We start from the raw sequence: 21,053 nt of genomic DNA on the forward strand, positions 1-21,053 counted from the left end.
CAAACTGATATGGTCAGTGTTCAACACTGTCAGTGACAAGCGCAAGCCTCTGGATTACTCACTGGTAAAGTAACTCGCACGTTGTCATCACTGGTTTATTAACGGGAAACTGGACAACATTATTTATCCCAAGCATTTTCTTAGAACCGCAACATACTGTATCTGCGGTAAGTGGGGTCTGCGATTAGACTGAGGAAGGAAACACTCCACAAAGACATTTCCGTTTCCTGAAAAGTTGTGGTTTCTTCAAACCACGTAGTGGTCACCATGGAGAGGGGCAGCCATGGAGACACAAATCACATGATCAGCAAAGACATAAAACACAGAACAGTGAGACGAGAGGATACAGAGAAGAATTTCCGTTTACACCAGAGACAAGGAAATGAGACAGTAGAGAAACTGGGATTGTTCTCCTTAATAGCAGACAAAGTTAAGGAACGAACAAATTGAGGGGTAAAAAAACATGAATGGTTTTAACAGAGTAAACAAGGTTTTCACTGGCAGTTTGAGCAACAACCAGAGGACAAAGATGCAAAAATAATTTACAAAAGTAGAGGGGAAACAGGGAACATTTATTGTCCCAGCAAATTACAATTTGGAACCCACTGGGGGTTCCCACTAAGTTCCAAAGGGAATGAGATAAATGCTTGAAGTGGAAATGTTTGAAGTTTGCACAGCTAAGGGTGAAGAGCAGAGGAGGGATACGAAGTGGATGGCTCTTAAAACAAGCAGGCAAGAAAATGATAGGTTCAGGGTCTCCTTTAGAGCTGTTCAATTCTTCAAGTGACACATAGCTGACAGAAGCACTTCAATGTTTACCACAATGGAAAGGAACAATGCAAATGGGTTCAGTACAAACGAGGAAGCCAGGGTAGTCTTTGTCTGGCTGCTGCACTCACAGGAGATGAACAGATTTGTGTCACTGGCTGTGTGGCAAATCACTTAAGGCTTTGCCCAATGTCCGTAAAGAAGATCTGCCAATCCACAGCAGGACAGGCAACTATCAGGTAGCCTGTAGGGAACTTTCCTCACCACTTTCAAAAAAAGGTGGAATATGCATTCATACCATGATTTTGCAATTAGTCCCAATACTCCAAAGTCTGGTCACTGTTGTAGGTAAGTGGGGCAGTCTGATGTCACAAAGTTAGGAACGCGATGGAATATCAGAGGATTTTGCACGGTCAGGAAGGAGAGTAACATGACAGTAAGCTAACTCAGGATATAAAACAAAATTGCAAGAGTTTTTGTTTTAAGATATTTAGAAAGGAAAGAGGGGGGCAAGAGTGGACACTGGACCACTGGAAAATGAGGCTGGTGAAGTAGTAATGGGGAACAATGAAATGATGGAGGAAGAAGTAACAAAGAGATTGATGAGGGCACAGCAGTAGATGTGATCTATATGGACTTCAGTAAGGCGTTCAACAAGGTTCCCCATGGGAGACTGGTTAGCAAGGTTAGATTTCATGGAACACAGGGAGAACTAGCCATTTGGATACAGAACTGGCTCAAAGATAGAAGACAGAGGGTGGCGGTGGAGGGCTGTTTTTCAGACTGGAGGCTTGTGACCAATGGAGTGCCACAAGGATCGGTGCTGGGCCCACTACTTTTTGTCATTTACCTAAATGATTTGGATGCGAGCATAAGAGGTACAGTTAGTAAGTTTGCAGATGACACCAAAATTAGAGGTGTAGTGGACAGCGAAGAGGGTTACATCAGATTATAACAGGATCTGGACCAGATAGGCCAATGGGCTGAGAAGTGGCAGATGGAATATAATTTAGATGAATACGAGGCGCTGCATTTTGGGAAAGTAAATCTTAGCAGGACTTATACACTTAATGGTAGTGGGTGCTGCTGAACAAAGAGACCTTGGAGTACAGGTTCATAGCTCCTTGAAAGTGGAGTCGCAGATAGATAGGATAGTGAGAAGGCATTTGGTATGCTTCCTTTTATTAGTCAGAGTATTGAGTACAGGAGTTGGGAGGTCATGTTGCAGCTGTACAGGACATTGGTTAGGCCTCTGTTGGAATGTTGCGTGGAATTCTGGTCACCTTCCTTTCAGAAAGATGTTGTGAAACTTGAAAGAGTTCAGAAAAGATTTACAAGGATGTTGCCAGGGTTGGAGGATTTGAGTTATATGGAAAGGTTAAACATGCTGGGGCTGTTTTCCCTGGAGCGTCGGAGGCTGAGGGGTGACCTTATAGAGGTTTACAAAATTATGAGCGGCATGGATAGGATAAATAGGCAAAGTCTTTTCCCTGGGGTAGGGGAGTCCAGAACTAGAGGTTTAGGGTGAGAGGGGAAAGATATAAGAGAGACCTAAGGGGCAACTTTTTCACACACAGAGTGGTATGGGTATGGAATGAGCTGCCAGAGGAAGTGGTGGAGGCTGGTACAATTGCAACATTTAAGAGGCATTTGGATGGGTATATGAATAGGAAGGGTTTGGAGGGATATGGGCCAGGTGCTGGCAGGTGGAATATCTGGTCGGCATGGACAGGTTGGACCAAAGGGTCTGTTTTCATGCTTCCATCTCTATGACTCTAACTGAATAGGTACTTTATATCAGTTCATACTGTGGAAGACATCAGCAGCATACCAGAACTTCAGGAGAATCAAGAAGCAGAGGTACATGTAGTGGTCATCACTAAGGAGAAGGGTGTTGGGAAAACTAAAAGGTGGAAAAAAAAATCACTTGGACCAGATGGACTACACCCTGTGAACGATTCTTTTTTGAAAATGACCAAATCATCTGCTTTTAAGTGGCATTCTTTGGAAGGGGCACGTTAGCCAGAGCATCAGAACAATATCAGCTCTTCTAACAGGCAGACACATTCACTTCAAATCTAAAGAATGCCACTTTGAACAGAGTCACCTCGTTCAGTCATGTATGGGATCAATGGTTCAGATTATATGCTGAACTTGAACTTAGACACAAGAGGAATTACAACTCAGCCAAACTTTAGCTTTTGTTGACCATTGTACTGAAATACTAGAGAACAGACAAAGCAACGTGTGTTAAAAACACTCAGTACTGCCAATAGCCTGCCCTCATTCCTGTTCAGCCTATGAATGCACTGCTTCCAATGACTTTAAACTGGACAGCTGATTCAGCCACTAATATACACACAGCTTTTGGGGACGGAAGAAATTACAGACAGACCCTACTGGCCCAAAGGTGACTGGGGGAAGGAACTGACCTGGCTGGGTGACAGTTCAGATCAGGGCAAGCTCACATACTGGATTTGGGAGCTGGGGGGATTACTGAACAATGCTCCAAACACGGTGCAGTGACACAGAGTGTGAGGTACACGTTTGTCCGGGATTATACTAAGCCCGCCTGTTTTCTAGACTGGTAAACTAACAGGGATAATTTCAAACTCTTAATACGCCAGTCTGAGCATACACTCAGCTTCTAACTATACGATATCAGTACACATGAAGGAAAAGACAGTTCAAGAAATATAATTTCAATCAGTGTCAAAAAGAAAATTTTCTGATCAACCTGCTCAGAAATGTTACAACACACCTTTACAGCAGGTAGGACTTGAACCTAGATCTCTTGGCTCAGAGATCACAACCCGACAAATAGTCCTTTTCAATTGGTATTATGCTGTTCTTAATTGATGACCGCTAAGTCCTTCCAGATTCAGCGATAATAGGGGATAGTAATGAACAGCAGTTAATGTTTATTTGAAGATTGCACTTTATCCCATTCTCATTTGGGATGTCATAAAATGTACCATGTTTCATTTCCTAAATCATTAATATATTGCAGCTGATTAGCTACAAACTGTCTCCTGTCTCTCACTGAAAGTTCAGTGAGACTTGCAGACATTAGCTGAATCTTATCACCCACAGTTGAGGAGCGACTCTCACAGGGTCCTCTTGGTAGTGTCCCTATCTCTGAACTGAGAGACCTGGATTCAAGTCCACCTGCTCCAGAGGTATGTCAACATCTCTGAAAGGGTTGATTAGAAACTATTCATTGCAAACAGCTTTAATTAGATTTAAAATGCACAATCTTTAAAAATCAAGGGCTGGTTTAGACAATGGTTTAAAAATATCTCTGTTTTGGCTAAAATTGAGATTTTGTCAAACCCAGTCGGGATGCTAATGCTAACGGCATATGCTCCAGAATAAGACGATTCGGACTGTTCTAAAAACTTGATGCGAGATACAACAAAATTCCTGGGTCAATATTTAAATCAGTACTGGAAACAATATCATCATAGCTTCATCTTATTCTGTGTTGAGGCAGCTTTAATCTGTATCTAACCTTGTGCTGTCCCCATCAAACACCACAAGGACAGGGACAATGTAGAGAAAGCTATATCTAACCCCATGCTGTACCTGCCCAGGAAGTGTTTCATGGGAACATTGTTGAGGGAGGTTTACCCTACATCTAACTTGTGGTGCACATCTCCTCAACAGGGGTGCTAGAAAAGAGAAATAATTTGACTCACATGACAAACATTCCTCAGACAATTGAGCTCACAGTTCACAGGAAAGGACAGATGGCCTCCATACCTTATAGCACAGGGTGGCTAAGTTAGAGGGTGACTCCTCTCTGACTGCTCGGATCTCAGCTGCTGGCACCAAGGTGAACACGTCCTGGATGGATGTAGCCGTGTCAGCCCAGAACTGATCCCAGAATGCATCGTCGGTGGCTTCCACTGGCTGCAAAATACAAGAAACAGCATGAGAAACAATAACATCAAACTGAACCACTCAACAGGGGACCCGGAGGTAATGCCACTGAATCGTGATCCAGAGACCCAGGTTAATATTTTTTTAGGTATGGGTTCTGATCCCATCGATACAGCTGGCAAAATTTGGATTAAACAAAATCTGGACTGAAGAGCTCATCGCATCCACAAGAACAACTGTTGTGCAAACCCATCTGGTTCACCGATGTCTTTTCAGGAATGAAATTCATCATCCTGACCTACATATGATTGCAGACTCTCAGCAATACAGTTCATTCTGAACTGCCCTCTGGGCCTTTAGGAATTGGCAGTAAATGCTGATCAAGTCAGCAACACCCACTTCCCATGAACAAAGAATAAAGAATATAACTTGTTTTGGAGATTACTCCTTTAGTAGAATTCCCAAGGCATTTCACAACAGTATCTTCGAATAAAATCTGACCGGGGGGGGGGGGGGGAGAAGAAGAAGAAGAGTGATAATAGGATGGCTTAGTCAAAGAGGTTAATATTAAGGAGCACCTTAACAAAAGGACAGGAATCTGGACAAACAGCGACATTTAGCGACACAAATCTCACAGTTTACAGACAAGGCAGAAGGCACGACTCCCAAAACTGAAAATTTGGGACATGCCAGAATTCCGAAGCGAAAGAGCACAGAGTTCCCAGAGGACTGGGAAAAGGTAAGCACAGGGGTGAGGTCATGAAGGGATGCAAGGATTAGAATCTTAAAATTGAGGCGGAGCGAGACCAGAAACCAGTGTAAATCAACCTGCCCAGGGGATACTGGATGAACAGGACTCGCTGTGAATCAATCCTTGTTTCAAAGCCAATTGAAACACCACACAACTGAGGAATTTGAGTGCAGCGATGATCATTATTTCAGAAAACAATTTCATAAAATTTGCCGCAGTATGCAATACATTCTCAGAATCACACCTCCCAGGCAGTTCAAAATTAAAATTAGTTCCTGAACACAGAACAAAGACTGGTTTTACAAAAGAAACTCCCGAAACAATCCAACAATGCCCAACCTAATGCTGTGCAACAACTTTGTCTTTAACATTTCACAATGTCCTAAGTCACTTCACGGAAATATAATCCGATGAAACCTGAAAGAGGAGGTATGACAACAGGGACTAAAAACAAACTGGTCAGAGAGGGAGGTTTTACAAAGGGAAGAGAGAGGATTAGGGCACAAAGTTCATAACAAAGGCTTACACAGCTGAAGGCATGGCCAGAGATGATGGACAAATGGATCCACACAGTCCAGAAGGCCAGCACTGGAGAGACACAAGAAGCTGCAGCGCAGGGACATAGCGATGAGAGGGAGTTACAGAGCTCGGAACAAGTGAAATCACAGGGGGATTTGAAAATAAGGATGTAACTTTTCAACCTTTGGTGAAATGGAATACAACAAACAGAAACTCCCAAATGTCCCACACTAACACTGTCATATATCTTAAACGAACAACTATTACGAGGATAGATTTAGCTCATTAAGACAGAATCACTGCACTTGTAATTACTAAAGGAGTGAAACAGATAGAATTATGAAATGGAAATGGATTACAGCAGCAGTGGGAAATGTTTGAAGACCACCTTTACAGCAGTTGTGAAGGGCTGGGACGTGCAAGGTGGAGAGATTCAACCAGCATGTATTAATTCAGGAACAAGAGCAGACCATCTTACTCCTCAAAGCTGTTGTACCATTCAGTGAGAGAATAGCTAATCTGTTTAAACTCCACATTGATGCATAGACTCGTGCTACTTTCCTTGGAGCAGAAAAGGCTGGGGGGGGTGGAAATCGGATTGAGGCATACAAAATTATGAGGGGTAAAAGGAACTATGAGGGGCAGAGCTATACAATCTTTTTCTTTCAGGCTGAATTGCTCCAGCCTGGGCAACATCCAAGTAAGTCTTTTCTACGTCGACAAATGTGGAATTGGAAAAGCGCAGCAGGTCAGACAGTATCCGAGAATCAAGAAAGTCAACGTTCACTCTCCTGCTTCTCAGATGCTGCCAGACCTGCTGTGCTTTTCCAGCTCCACAACTATGGACTCTGGCTTCCAGCATCTGCAGTCCTTACTGTCTTCAAGTCACTGAACCCATTCTGCATCCTTTCCAGTGCAATCACATCCTTCCTATAGTAAGGTGACCAGAGCTGCACACAGTACTCCAGCTGTGGACTGACCTATGTTCTACACTGCTCCTTCATAACCTCCCAGCTCTTGCATTCAAGGCCTGAACTAATAAATGCAAGTACCCAATATGCCTTCATAACCACCTGTTGTGATGACTTCAAGGCTCCACATGCATGCACACCAAGGTTCCATTGATCCTCAGTGCTATCCAGAGTATTGCCATTCATTGTGTAATCCTTTACCTTGTTAATTCGCCAAAAACCTCCCAAAGAGAATCAAAGGTGATAAGGAGGGACGATCTTAAAATAATCACCAACACCAGAGAAAAATGTGCAAGGAAAGCAATTGGATCTAAAAGCTGACACCTCCCCCAGGCCTGATGGCCTTTTATAATCATGCAAAAATCTGTCATCCCATCTCGGCAGCACAGATAGCAGCTGCAGAGGTTCCAATCTTCCAAAAGTCCTTTAATTCTGGAAGAATTCCAGTGGATTAGAAAATTGCAAATTAAATGCCTTTATTCAAGAGTGGAGGCACGGGAGGACCAGAAAAAAAAAGAAAATGCTAATCAGTTTGTCTAATATTTGTCAATGGGAAGATGCTATAATCCATTATCGAGGTGGTTATAGTAGAATATTTTAAAAAAACAAATCCTGATCAGTCAAAGTTAGCATGGCATTGCAAAAGGGAAGTTGTGTATTACTAACCTATTGGAGTCTTTTGACAAAGCAATATTCACAATGTACTTGGATTTTGAAAAGGTATTTGTTAAGTCAACTCCTCAAATGGTGAGGCTCAAGAGCACATCATGTATCGGTGGCTCAGTGGTTAGCACTGCTGCCTCACAGCGCCAGAGACCCGGGTTACATAGAACATAGAACATAGAAGGATACAGCGCAGTACAGGCCCTTCGGCCCTCGATGTTGCGCCGACCGAATCCTACCTAACCTATACTAGCCCAATAACTTCCAAATGCCTATCCAATGCCCGCTTAAATGACCATAAAGAAGGAGAGTTCACCACTGATACAGGCAGGGCATTCCATGAACTCACAACCCGCTGTGTGAAGAATCTACCCCTAACATCTGTCCTATACCTACCACCCCTTAATTTAAAGCTATGTCCCCTAGTAACACCTGACTCCATTAGCGGTAAAAGGTTCTTAGTATCTACCCTATCTAAACCCCTAATCATCTTATACACTTCTATCAGATCTCCCCTAAACCTTCTCTTCTCCAATGAGAACAGCCCCAAGTGCCTCAGCCTTTCCTCATAAGATTTTCCTACCATTCCAGGCAACATCCTGGTAAACCTCCTCTGCACTCGTTCTAAAGCTTCCACATCCTTCCTACAGTATGGCGACCAAAACTGCACACAATACTCCAGATGAGGCCTCACCAGAGTCTTATACAACTGCAACATGACCTCAGGACTCCGGAACTCAATTCCTCTGCCAATAAAGCCCAGTACACCATATGCCTTCCTCACAGCACTATTTACCTGGGTGGCAACTTTCAGAGATCTGTGTACATAGACACCAAGATCCCTCTGCTCATCCACACTACCAAGTAGCCTACCATTAGCCCAGTAATCCATCATCTTGTTATTCCTACCAAAGTGAACGACTTCGCACTTAGCTACATTGAATTCCATTTGCCACATTTCCGCCCAGCTCTGCAACTTATCTATATCCCGCTGTAACCTACCACTTCCTTCCTCACTATCCACAACTCCACCGACTTTTGTGTCATCCGCAAACTTGCTTACCCAGCTTTCAAGTCCTTCCTCTAGATCATTTATAAAGATAACAAAAAGCAATGGTCCCAAAACAGATCCTTGTGGTACACCGCTAGTAACTGCGCTCCAAGATGAACATAATCCATCAACTACTACCCTCTGTCTCCTTCCAGCCAGCCAATTCCTAATCCAAACCTCTAATGTATCCTCAATGCCATACCTCCGAAGTTTTAGCATTAGCCTACCATGGGGAACCTTATCGAACGCCTTACTAAAATCCATATACACAACATCTACTGCTTTACCCTCATCCACTTCCTTACTCACCTTCTCAAAGAACTCAATAAGGTTTGTGAGGCACGACCTGCCCTTCACAAAACCATGCTGGCTATCCCTGATCACGTTATTCCTACCCAGATGTTCATAAATCTTATCCCTTACCATTCTCTCTAAGACTTTGCCCACCACTGAAGTCAGACTCACTGGCCTATAGTTACTAGGGCTATCCCTACTCCCTTTCTTGAACAATGGGACCACATTCGCTATCCTCCAGTCCTCTGGTACTATTCCCGTTGACAATGACGACATAAAAATCCAGGCCAATGGCTCTGCTATCTCCTCCCTAGCTTCCCATAGGATCCTGGGGTAAATGCCATCAGGCCCAGGAGACTTATCTATATTCATCCTTTCCAATATTCCCAAAACCTCTTCCCTGCATATTTCCAGGGCATCCATTCTAATTATTTGTGATTCCATATTCACATCAGCAACAGTGTCCTGTTCCTGAGTGAATACTGATGAAAAGTACTGATTTAATGTCTCTCCAATCTCCTCCGCCTCCACACACAACTTCCCACTACTATCCTTGACTGGACCGATACCTACCCTAGTCATCCTTTTATTCTTGACATACTTATAGAAAGCCTTTGGGTTTTCCCTAATCCTACCAGCTAAAGACTTTTCATGTCCCCTTCTCACTTCTCTTAGCTCCCTCTTTAGCTCCTTCCTGGCTACCTTATAACTCTCAATCGCCCCTACTGAACCTTCACGCCTCATCTTTACATATGCCGCCTTCTTCCCTTTCACAAGGGACTCCAATTCCTTACTAAACCACGGCTGCCTCACAAGGCCCTTTACACCATGCCTGACTGGTACATACCTATCGAGGACACGCAGTAGCTGCTCCTTGAACAAGGAGTTCAATTCCATGGGTTCGATTCCATTCTCAGGCAACTGTCTGTGGAATTTGCACATTCTCCCCGTATCTGCGTGGGTTTCCTCCGGGTGCTCTGGTTTCCTCCCATAGCCCAAAAATGTGCAGGTCAGGTGAATTGGCCATGCTAAATTGCCCGTAGTGTTAGGTGAAGGGGTAAGTGTAGGGGAATGGGCCTGGGTGGGTTGCTCTTCGGCGGGTCGGTGTGGACTTGTTGGGCTAAGGGCCTGTTGTTTCCACACTGTAAGTAATCTAATTTAATCTAACCTAAACTCTAATGAAGGGATATTCGGGTATAAGGAATGGTTTGGCCAACGGAAAGCAGACAGTGGGGATAAGTGGGCCTTTCTCAAGGTGGCATGCTGTTTCTAGTGGAGTGCCACAGGGGTCAGCGCTGGTTTCTGAACTATTTACAATGAGCATGTGAATAGAGCAACTAATTACAGGGTATATGGTGGCTCAGTTTGATGACGACACAAATAAAGGTCAGAAAGTAAGTTATTGAGAGGAGGTAGAGAGAGACTGCAAAGAGACACAGATAGGTTCAGTGACTGGTCAGAAAGTTGGCAGATCGAGCAGAGCTCGGGTAAATTTCCAAGTTGTCCATTTTGGCAGAAAGAATAGAAAATCGGGATATCGTTGAAATTGAAATTGCAGCAATCTTTCAAAAGGACCTGGGTGCCCAAATACATGAATCACAAACCTTTATTCTGCAGGTATGTACAAGTGTTCACAATTACAAATGGAATGTTGCTGTTTTTCCAAAGGGAATGGAGCATCAAAGGAAGGACATTTTACTGCAACTGTACAGGCCTTTGGCGAGACTACATCCAGAATACCATGGACTGTTTTGGTCTCTCCTTATTTAAAAAGGCAAGAACATAGAAACTGAAATGTACAGCGTAGGGAGGGGCCTTTCGCCCCATGATGTTGTGCCAAACAAGATACCAACTTAAACTAATTCTTTTCCCTCACTTTGGTCCATACCCCTCCATTCCTTGCATATTCATGCGTTTCTCTAAAGTCCCTTAAATGCCCCTATCGTATCTGCCTCCATCACCACTCCTGGGCAGCGCATTCCAGACTCCTACCATGCTGTGTAAAAAAACTTTCCCCTCTCACCTTAAATGCATGCCCCTTGGGAAAAAGATTCTGACTGTCAACCCTATCTATGCACCTCCTAATTTTACACACTTCTATCAAGTCTCTCCTCAGCCTCTGCCACTCCAGAGAAAATAACCAGAGTCTTTCCAGCCCCTCCTTACAGCTCATACCCTTTAATCCAGGCAGCATCCTGGTAAACCTCTTTCGTGCCCTTGCCAAAACCATCCTTTCTATAAAGGTGGCAACCAGATTTGAGCACAATACTTTGCGTGGTCGAACCAAAGTCTTATAAAGCTGCAACATATAATCCTGACTCTTGTACTCAATGCCCCAACCAATAAAGGCAAGCATGCTATATGCCTTCTTTACCACCCTATCTATTTGAGTGGATACTTTCAGGGAGCTATGGACTTCAACCCCAAGATCCCTGAAACTCTTTTCAAAGCACTTCAGAGAAGGCTCACCCACTTCAGTCTTAGGATGAAAGGCTCATCCCAAGAAGAAAAATGTCAATTTAAACAAGGCGGTGTTAGATTTTTGATAGAGTCAGGGTTATGAGGGATAGACTGAAAAGTGGAGTTGACACTGCAACCAGATGAGCACGGAGATTACTATGTAACAGGCTTGAAGGAGCAAATGGCCTACTCAAGGCTTTGTCATATTAACACCCAATTCAGAACAATACAGGGGTGGGGGGAGGGAGGACTGAGGGGCTTTATTGCTGATCCCCATTACAATTAGAAGCCCTCCAATGTGGAAATAGGCCCTTAGGCAACAAGCCCACACCAACCCTCCGAAGAGTAACCCACCCAGACCCATTTCCCCTACCTTACATTTACCCCTGACTAACACACCTAACCGACGCATCCCTGAACACTACAGGCAATTTAGCACGGCCAATTCACCTAATCTGCACATCTTGGATTGTGTGAGGAAACCAGAGCACCCAGAGGAAACCCACACAGACAGTCGCCCGAGGCTGGAATTGAACCCGGGTCCCTGGCACTGTGAGGCAGCAGTGCTAACCACTTTGCCACCAGGAACGGGTTTAGTTTCAGTGCTCATCTTAGTAAATCTGAATCACTAATTACAATACATCTAGAATCAGTAAGAATCAAAAAATTCACAACAGTAGAGAGCCTTACATTGCTGTAAAATCCATGCAACAGGTATATTTGTTTTATGATGTTACTGAACAATGAGAGAAAGATTTTTATTTACATCGTCTTGCATGATCACAGGATGTTCCACAGATGCAATTCTTAATTGCTTTTGGAAGTGTACTCACTGCTTTAATATAGGAAAAACGACAAACATAATCCAATCACAGTTACTAAATAATCTGGTTTAATGATGTGCTGGAAAGATAAATATGAGCCAGGATACACAGAAGAACATCCTGCTCCTCTTCTCATGATCATGGGATTTTTTTATGTTCACCTAGGAGTGTGGATCTCTCCCTACACTCTCTCTTCAACACTCCATCTCTTCCTGCCTCTGAATTTTCAATATCACAAATGATGTTACAGTACTTCTGTACAAAACAATGATTCAGACTCAGTGAGCGTACAGCATCCAGACCAGAAAACTACCTTTTCAGAAAGATGCGATGATGACAATACAGAGGTCACAGAGGATTCATAAGAATATTTCCAAGAATGAGGATTGTGTCCTGACTGACACACAAAGGATTTTGTTAGAGGTGTTCAACATCACAAGGTGGCTCAGTGGTTAGCACTGCTGCCTCACAGCGCCAGGGACCTGGGTTCCATTCTACCTTCAGGAGTTTTCACATTCTCCCAATGTTTGCATGGGCCATTCTAAATTGCCCAAAGCATCCAAGAATCTGTAGGTGAGGTGGATTAGCTATGGGAAATGCAGGATATGGGGCCGGTCTGGGTGGGATGCTGTTTGGAGAGTCTGTGTGGATTCAAATGGACCAAATGGCTTGCTTCTCCACCACAGGGATTCGGTGATTCTCTGACAGAATAGGTATGGAGAAACCATGAAACTATGGTGGAAGGTTAAAGAACTAAGCACACAAATTTCAGGCAACTGTCAAAAAAAGTTGGAGCAACTTGAGAAAAAAACCCACTCAAAGTGTGGCTGGGACCAGGAAAGCACTATTTAAGAGAGTAGTAGAGGCAGGTTCAATCAAAGCAGTGAACAGTTATCAAAAGATTTTAAAAAGCAAAGGATTATGGGGGAAAAGTTGAGTCAGGAGGACTGGGTGAATTGATCTTGGAGACAGCCAGTCCAGATGGAGCAGGCTGAACGGCCTTGTTCTGTGACATAAACATTCTATTATTCTATGGGAGGGTCAAAGAATCCCTACAGTGTGGAAACAGGCCCTTCGGCCCAACTAGTCAACACTGAACCTCCAAAGAATAATCCACCCAGACCCATTCCCCCTCCCCTATATTTACCCCTAATGCACCTAACCTACACATCCCTGAACCCTATGGGCAATTTAGCATGGCCAATGCACCTAACCCATACACCTTTAGATTGTGGGAAGAAACCAGAGCACTGAAGAAACTAGGCCAGTATTGAGCATGTCCTAAGTGTGGATTTGCTGAGAGCTTCAATCATTAATGTTATGTTTCTGGTTTAAAAATAAGTTGGACTTACACCAGTCTTTAACGGCGTAAAATATTCTAATTTGCTTTATCACAGCGACCCCAAGGCACATTAGGTGATTTTAGGAAAGATGACCAAGTTTGGTCAAAAACATGGTTTTAAAGGTGCACCTTGAAGGTGATCTGGGTGGAGTGATGAAGAACAGGGAGATCTACAGCTTCACATCTGACAGGCTGTAGCGTGCCATGCTACAGTCATTAACATTACAGATGCACAAGAGAGAACTGGGGAGCACAGACATCTGAAAGGATTGCAGAACTGAAGCAGATGATAAACAGGTGAGACTTTGAGGAGTTTGAATGTGTGGATGAGAACTTTAAAACTGAGGCACTGTCAGATCATAAGCCTGTATAGATCAGCAAGCACAAAACTGGTGGGTAAATCCAACTGCACATCTTAAGAAAGCAGGTATCACCCACTCACAAGGTGGTGTGGGCAGAGTGAAGGTGACCTGCCAGCACTCAGAAACACCTCAAGCCACCTTCATGTTCTGGTCATGGAGTGGCTGTACTCAGAAGCTGCCCACGTGGAAACACAGCTTTCTACCCACTGACTGTCCCAAGTCCACAGCTAGCACAATGTGGGCGAATTCAAAGCAGAAATCAATGCACCACATTGTGCAACCTAAAGAGTTAGTCACTTGACAAGAGAAGCCCTCTCACTGATGTCAGTGTTGGAGAGGAGGGAGAACAGAACAACACATTCACCTCCCAGTCTGCTCACATGGGTCAGAAATGATGACATTTGGCTCAGCTGGGAGGCCGAGTCAGGCTGGACTGTGAATAATGGCCAATTGTTCCCCAGTGTCATCCACAGCCTGGTTCTGAGAGGGAGAGGGGGTACCCTCACCCACTAGAGGGAGGGGCAAGATCCTCATACATCCGCACCCACAGGGGGAGGGGGAAGACCCCCACACATCCTCACCCACAGAGGGTGGGGGCACTCTGCAGACATCCTGACCCACCAGGGGCCAGCTCCACCAGGACATTCACCCAATATCCAGAGAAACCTCACACAAATTAATACAGAAGGTCAGAGATTGAGCAGGACAACTGATCTGACAATTTCAGCAAGGTTTCGGATGTGGATTATTCTTCTATTTATGAATATAAAGACCACGGTGGGGGTTGGGGAAGCTCTTCATGTGTGGCAGGGTCAGGCAGGACAGTACAATTTTCCCTTACGTCATGGAAGGAGGACAGATGTTAATTAAATAACATCCAGCCTTCCGCTCTCCAGTGTCTGTGACACGGAACTACACAATCAATCCAAACAGCAGCTGGCACTCAGCACCAGCAACTTGCTGTGACTGTGTGAAATACAGCACCTTTACACAGCAGGGCACAGCAGAAACTGCTTGTACAGCCTGACAGGGGCACCCCTCCCTGCTGCTCTATGCCTCCATTTTCTTCCTCCTTCTGTGGACCTCTCCTGACTCTCACGAGGTTACATTTTAGGAGCAGTTGTGGGCACCTCTCGTAACCCACTGCCCACAATGAGGCCTCACACAGTGAAGCGTCGAGTTTCCACTCAGTCAAACCTTAACATCACCAGTTAAAGGAATTCCTAGAATGTCAAATCATGTGTATCCAACTATTCAACTCATGAGCTATCACATCTAAGCCAGATTATGACACGCACACAGGTATGCCCCTTCAAACAGGAGTCGGTGGAGAGGTCAAGAGCAAGGACCAAAGCTGATTTTCCCTTTTCTAGCACTGAGCGCTGAAGATCCTCAGGGAATTGTCCTGTGTAAACATCCTTAGCTGGTAAAGCAATGACTTTTCTACTCAGCAGAAGGTCAGAACTGGAGCTGTTCACTGACAATCACACAACGGCCAATCCCATTCACATATACAAAGTGATTCTGACACTGGAGACCATTCAGCCCCATCAATTCAGTCAGCCTTATTCCCCCATGCTATCCCCATCGCCCTTGAGTGCATTTCTAAATTCTCTTTGCACACATTGATTATCTTCACTTGCAACCCAGTTGTGAGCAGTGAGTTCCAGTCCACTACCACACACTGTAAAAAGGTTCTCCCTTTAATAGAGAAGTAGCACAGGGTCTACAGAAGCTGGGTAGCATTCAGACTGTGGCTGGGGAGTTGTTGGTAACAACTCAACCACCCCCCTGGCATTAAAACATTCTATATTCTGAAGGGGCATGGCAAGGTCAACACGGAGATTGTTTCCCCAGGCTGGGATCCTAGAAAGCACAGGCACTGTCACTGGGTAAGAGATTGAACATTTAAGTGACAATGTGGCCAAATCTCCTCACTCACAAGGGCTGCAAATTTTTTTGCAATTCTGTTCTGCAGAGGGTTGTTGATATTCCATCATTTAATAAACCCAAGGTTGTGACAGACAGATTTTCGGTCTGTCAGGAATTCAAGGGATATGGGGAGCAGGCAGGAGAGTGGAGTTGAGGGAGGAGATCAGCCACAATTATATTAAATGATGGCACAGACTCCTACTCCTTATGTTCATAAGGATCATCTAGAAGATATGAAAAACTTTTGAGGACTGTGGGTCTATACTCGATGGAGTTTAGAAGGATGAGGGGGAATCTAAGTGAAACTTCCAGAATACTGAATAGTCTGGACAGAGTGGCTGTTGAGAAAATGTTTCCATTGGTAGCAGACACGAGGACCCAAGGACATAGCCTTAGAGTAAAGGGGAGACCTTATAGAATGGAGATAAGGAGAAACCTCCTCAGCCAGGGAGTGGTGAATCTATGGAATTCAATGCTATAGAGGGCTGTGGAGGACAGGTCATTGAGTACATTTAAGACTGAGATAGACAGGTTCTTGAGTATCATGGGGATCAAAGGTTATTGGGAGAAAAAGGGAAATGGGGTTGAGAAACTTACCAGCCATGATTGAATGGTGGAGCAGACACGATGGGCTGAATGGCCTAATTTCTGCTCCTGTGACTTATGGTCTTAACATGACAAATGCCAACAATCAACCATTGACCTTCAAGAGACTTATCATTCATGGAAAGGTTCCCACATGAATATCTTGAGGGTCACCTTTAGTGAGAAAATAAATGACCTGGCTACAGTTAATTTCTGGCTACATAAACAGGGCTGAGACGTGTGGCTCAATCCGGCTTGACCCCTGACCCCCTCAGGTTCAGTTTACAAGCAGCAAAATATGTTTATACAGCTGCAATACTGTTCAAGACGTTCCACACATTTAAAAAAAGCAGTTTGCTTAATTGCCAACCTTAAGACCAGACTCGTCGTTATCACCGGTAATAATGTGGGTGTAAAGTATACTATCTACAGGAGAGAGCACAGCTACTTGCCCGGATGAACTCACCAACATCTCCCTTGCAAGGGGACCAGTCTCTCTCCCCCACCCCACATGGCAACAGCTTAAACACTCTCCCCTCCAAATCATCGCAGACAGCAATCTGACTTCATCGTCACCACTCGAGTCTCCTCCCTGCAGTGATTCAGGAAGGTGGCTTGCCACCACCTTTGCAAGATTACTGGGAATAAATATAGTTGTCAGCAACACTGAACTCAAGATCAAAATTAATCGCACCCCGGTGAACATTTTAGGATTGATGCAGAGACATGAGGAGACTGATAGGGCAGTGGAATTATTGGAAAGAGAACAGGTTAGTTTAGGATCGATGAGGACTTAGACTTAGACTTAGACTTAGACTTACAGTGTGGAAACAGGCCCTTCGGCCCAACAAGTCCACACCGACCCGCCGAAGCGCAACCCACCCATACCCTTACATTTAGGCGGCACGGTGGCACAGTGGTTAGCACTGCTGCCTCACAGCGCCAGGGACCTGGGTTCAATTCCCACCTCAGGCGACTGACTGTGTGGAGTTTGCACGTTCTCCCCGTGTCTGCGTGGGTTTCCTCCGGGTGCTCCGGTTTCCTCCCACAGTCCAAAGATGTGCGGGTCAGGTGAATTGGCCATGCTAAATTGCCCATAGTGTTAGGTAAGGGGTATATGTAGGGGTAGAGGTATGGGTGGGTTGCGCTTCGGCGGGTCGGTGTGGACTTGTTGGGCCGAAGGGCCTGTTTCCACACTGTAAGTAATCTAATCTAATTTACCCCTTACCTAACACTACGGGCAATTTAGCATGGCCAATTCACCTGACCCGCACATCTTTGTGACTGTGGGAGGAAACCGGAGCACCCGGAGGAAACCCACGCAGACACGGGGAGAAAGTGCAAACTCCACACAGTCAGTCGCCTGAGTCGGGAATTGAACCCGGGTCTCTGGTGCTGTGAGGCAGCAGTGCTAACCACTGTGCCACCGTGCCGCCCTAGTGAGACTGTGAGTTGACAGTGAGGAAGTAGGCAGTGGGATAGATTGGGATTGATGCAGGGTTATGGGGGGGAGACAGAGTAGAATCCCAGGCTTGGTTTAGGAATAACAAAGGGCTATTATTGGTTGAGGACAGGGCCAGTGGAATTAGTTTGGGATTAATGCAGAGCTTTGGGGACAGAGTGGGAAGGGATTAGTTTGGGATTGACAGAGGATGAGAAGAGAATAGAGCAATTGTATTAGCTTGCATTGACACAGGGTGATAGGGAGTGGGACAGTTTCAGATTGATCCTGGTTATGGGAAACATTTGAGATTACTCAAAGAGCAGGCCCAGATACAATCAGCCACACGACACTTCACTTGGTGGTCAGGCTGTTTGGTTCAATAGCTAGGATTTGTATGATTGGAACTGGATTTAACAAACACTCTACACAACAGACAAAAGAAAAATGACAGTAGAAACCTCAGGCAAAAAACACTTCTTCAAAAAACTGTTGATGGAAGGAAAGGTTTGTCCAAGATAGACCAGGAAGCAAGTGATAGACATGGCTAAGCAATCCCACAACTAACAGAGCTTAAGCTCTGTTGTCCTGCCCCTGTCATGAATGGTCGTGGACAAATAAACAATTCACTAGAGAGGAGGCTGACAAATATCCCCATCCTCAGTGATGGGTGAGCTCAACACATCAGTCATCATCAGGCCCTCAGAGACGTGGATGAGTCTCTTCCACTCTCAGGGTGATTCTGTAAGGTGGCTGTACTGACCAATACAGGTATCACAAGCTCTGAGGAGGACATTGTGGTCACGGGAAAGGGGTGGGTGGGGCATTGGTGGGGCAGCACACTCCTTTCGTTGTTTTCGCCTGGCTTCCATTTTCTCCCGACAGCAAGTCTCGAGATGCACGATGCCTTCCCAGATGATCATCCACCACTTTGGACGGTCTTGGACCAGTGATTCCCAGATGTCCGTAGGAATGTCACACTTGAACATCAGTGCAAAAGGCAAGGCTGAAGCATTTGCACCAACCTTCAGCCAGAATTATCATGAGGATGCTCATCTTAGTCTCCCCCTGAGGTTTCCACCAATACCAGTGCCAGTCTTCAACATTTCAATTCATTCCACATAAGATCAAGAAACAGCTGAAGGCATTGGAAACTGCAATGGGTATAGGCTCTGACAACATTCTGGCAAGAGAACTGAATATTTGTGTTGCAGAAGTACTCACGTCCCTTAGTCTAGTTATTCCAATATAGCTATAACACTGGCATCTTCCTAACAATGTAGAAAATTGCCCAGGTATGTCCTGTGCAGAAAAACCAATTACTGCCCAATCAATCTCCTCTCAATTATCAAAGTAATGGATGGAACGTTTCACAGTGCTATCAAGCACCAATTGCATGGCAATGATCTGCTCACTGACACTAACCTTGGGTTGCTCCAGGGCCACTCAACGCCTGCCCCCATTTTACAGGCTTGGCTCAAACTTCGGCACAAAGAGCTGAACTCCAGAGGTGAGGAAACATCAGGGCAGCATTTGACCCAATTTAAGAACAAGAGTAAAACTGGCCGTAAGAACTGGACAACATCCTTTGTGGTAAGTACCATTCGTGCTACACAAGTACCAGGCAGTGACCATCTTCAACGACAGAACATAACCATTTGCTGGATTCCCTCCTATCCACGTCCTGAGGATTAACATTGATCAGATGCTGAATAGGACCCGCCACATAAACACACTGTGGCTACAAGAGCAGGAGAGAAGCTGGAAATTCTGCAGTTTGTAGCTCACCTCCTGACTTCCCAAAGCCTGTCCATCTTCTACAAGGCACAAGTCAGAAGTATGAAAAAGTACTTTCCACTTATCTGGAAGAGTGCAGCTTCAACAAAACTCAAGAAGCTTGATGCCATCCATAGAAAGCAGCCCACCCACCACTTTAAACCTCTTAAGATGGGAGGGCAAGGTTAAAATGTTTATTCCCTCATGGGATGGGGGCGTCACTGTCTACACCAGCATTTATTGGCCATCCTTAAGACTCAACGACATTGGAGATCTGGAGTCACAGGTAGACCAGACCTGGGAAGGACAGTCGGTTTTCTTTCTCCAAAAAGGAGGAAATGAACCAAGTGGAGTTTTTGTTTTAAAAATAACAATCAAACATGGTCACCATTAGGATTTTTGAGTTCAAATTTCACCACGTGTCAATGTGTGATTCAAGCTCAAGCTCAAGCACTGACCTGGGGTTCCAGACTGCTAGTCCAGTGATATTACCGCAACAGCACTGCCTCCCCGATATCTCAGCCCACTGTCATTGTCTGCATCAAGTGCCAGGCCAGACTGGGACTCTAAAGGCACACCAGATTATGATTAAGACAAAGCTGACCACTGTGATACAAAACAGGGTCTTACAAGACAGAAGGCTGCCACAGAGTGAACAGGAATGATACAAACTGTCGTGATTGTCATGAGGTAGCCAGGTGGACCTCATGGAATACAAGTTCCCTAATTGGAGCTCGTAATTTAGTCCAATCAGGGACCCCTGGATAAACAGGAGTGTCAGAGGTTCTGTTCACTCAGGGCTAGGCTGGATCAGTGTTAAGGACTGTGGTGGAAATAAAAGGTGACTTATTGTCAGGATACTGGTCTCTGTGGAGTTACTTCACAAACAAATGTGGAGAAGAGTCCAGCTAGAAGCCATTAACCTAAGACAGTAACCAGGAAATCCAGAAGAATGCCACTACTGTTTGAGCAATGTGGAATTCAGTCCCACAGGTTGGTTGAGTGTGGGATGGATGTATTTTGGGAGGTGGGAAATGGTACAGCAAGAATTTGAGAAGGAAGGGAACGGATTCTCTCGACAGGCTTAGATGATTTGAAAAAAGGCTCAAGTGTAAATACTGGCATGGACTGGCTGGGCCAAATGGCCTGTTTCTGTGCTTTATATCCTATCTAAAAGATATATTTCAGGTCCATGACAATTTATCTGAGCTCAGTTGAGTTAATAGTGGTTGAGGGATGACATAATTGTGAGAGAAACTAAACCAGCTATGCCTCGAGTTTTGCTCTCAATCTTTATTCTGGCCTGGATTAGAAGGAGTTAATTTAAAAATGTCTTCTTTTGAGGTAATAATTACCACCTAATTCATCTTGTTTATTCCCTTTCTATCTCTAACCATTCCCCTATGCTAGAGCTCGTTAGTTAATAAACAAT

General features: G+C 44.7%; 1 protein-coding gene across 2 annotated transcripts in view; it reads right to left on the bottom strand.

Moving 5' to 3' along the window:
* LOC132827693 (protein HID1) overlaps nt 1-21,053 on the bottom strand; it is a 129,498-nt gene that overhangs the window by 104,033 nt on the left and 4,412 nt on the right. For both annotated transcript variants that reach the window (XM_060844366.1, XM_060844367.1), the window contains exon 2: nt 4,531-4,680. In XM_060844366.1, coding sequence (XP_060700349.1) covers nt 4,531-4,680 — 150 coding nt within the window. The remainder of the gene's footprint in view (nt 1-4,530; nt 4,681-21,053) is intronic.

The sequence above is a fragment of the Hemiscyllium ocellatum genome, chromosome 25 (assembly GCF_020745735.1).
Source record: "Hemiscyllium ocellatum isolate sHemOce1 chromosome 25, sHemOce1.pat.X.cur, whole genome shotgun sequence".
Taxonomy (NCBI): Eukaryota; Metazoa; Chordata; class Chondrichthyes; order Orectolobiformes; family Hemiscylliidae; genus Hemiscyllium; species Hemiscyllium ocellatum.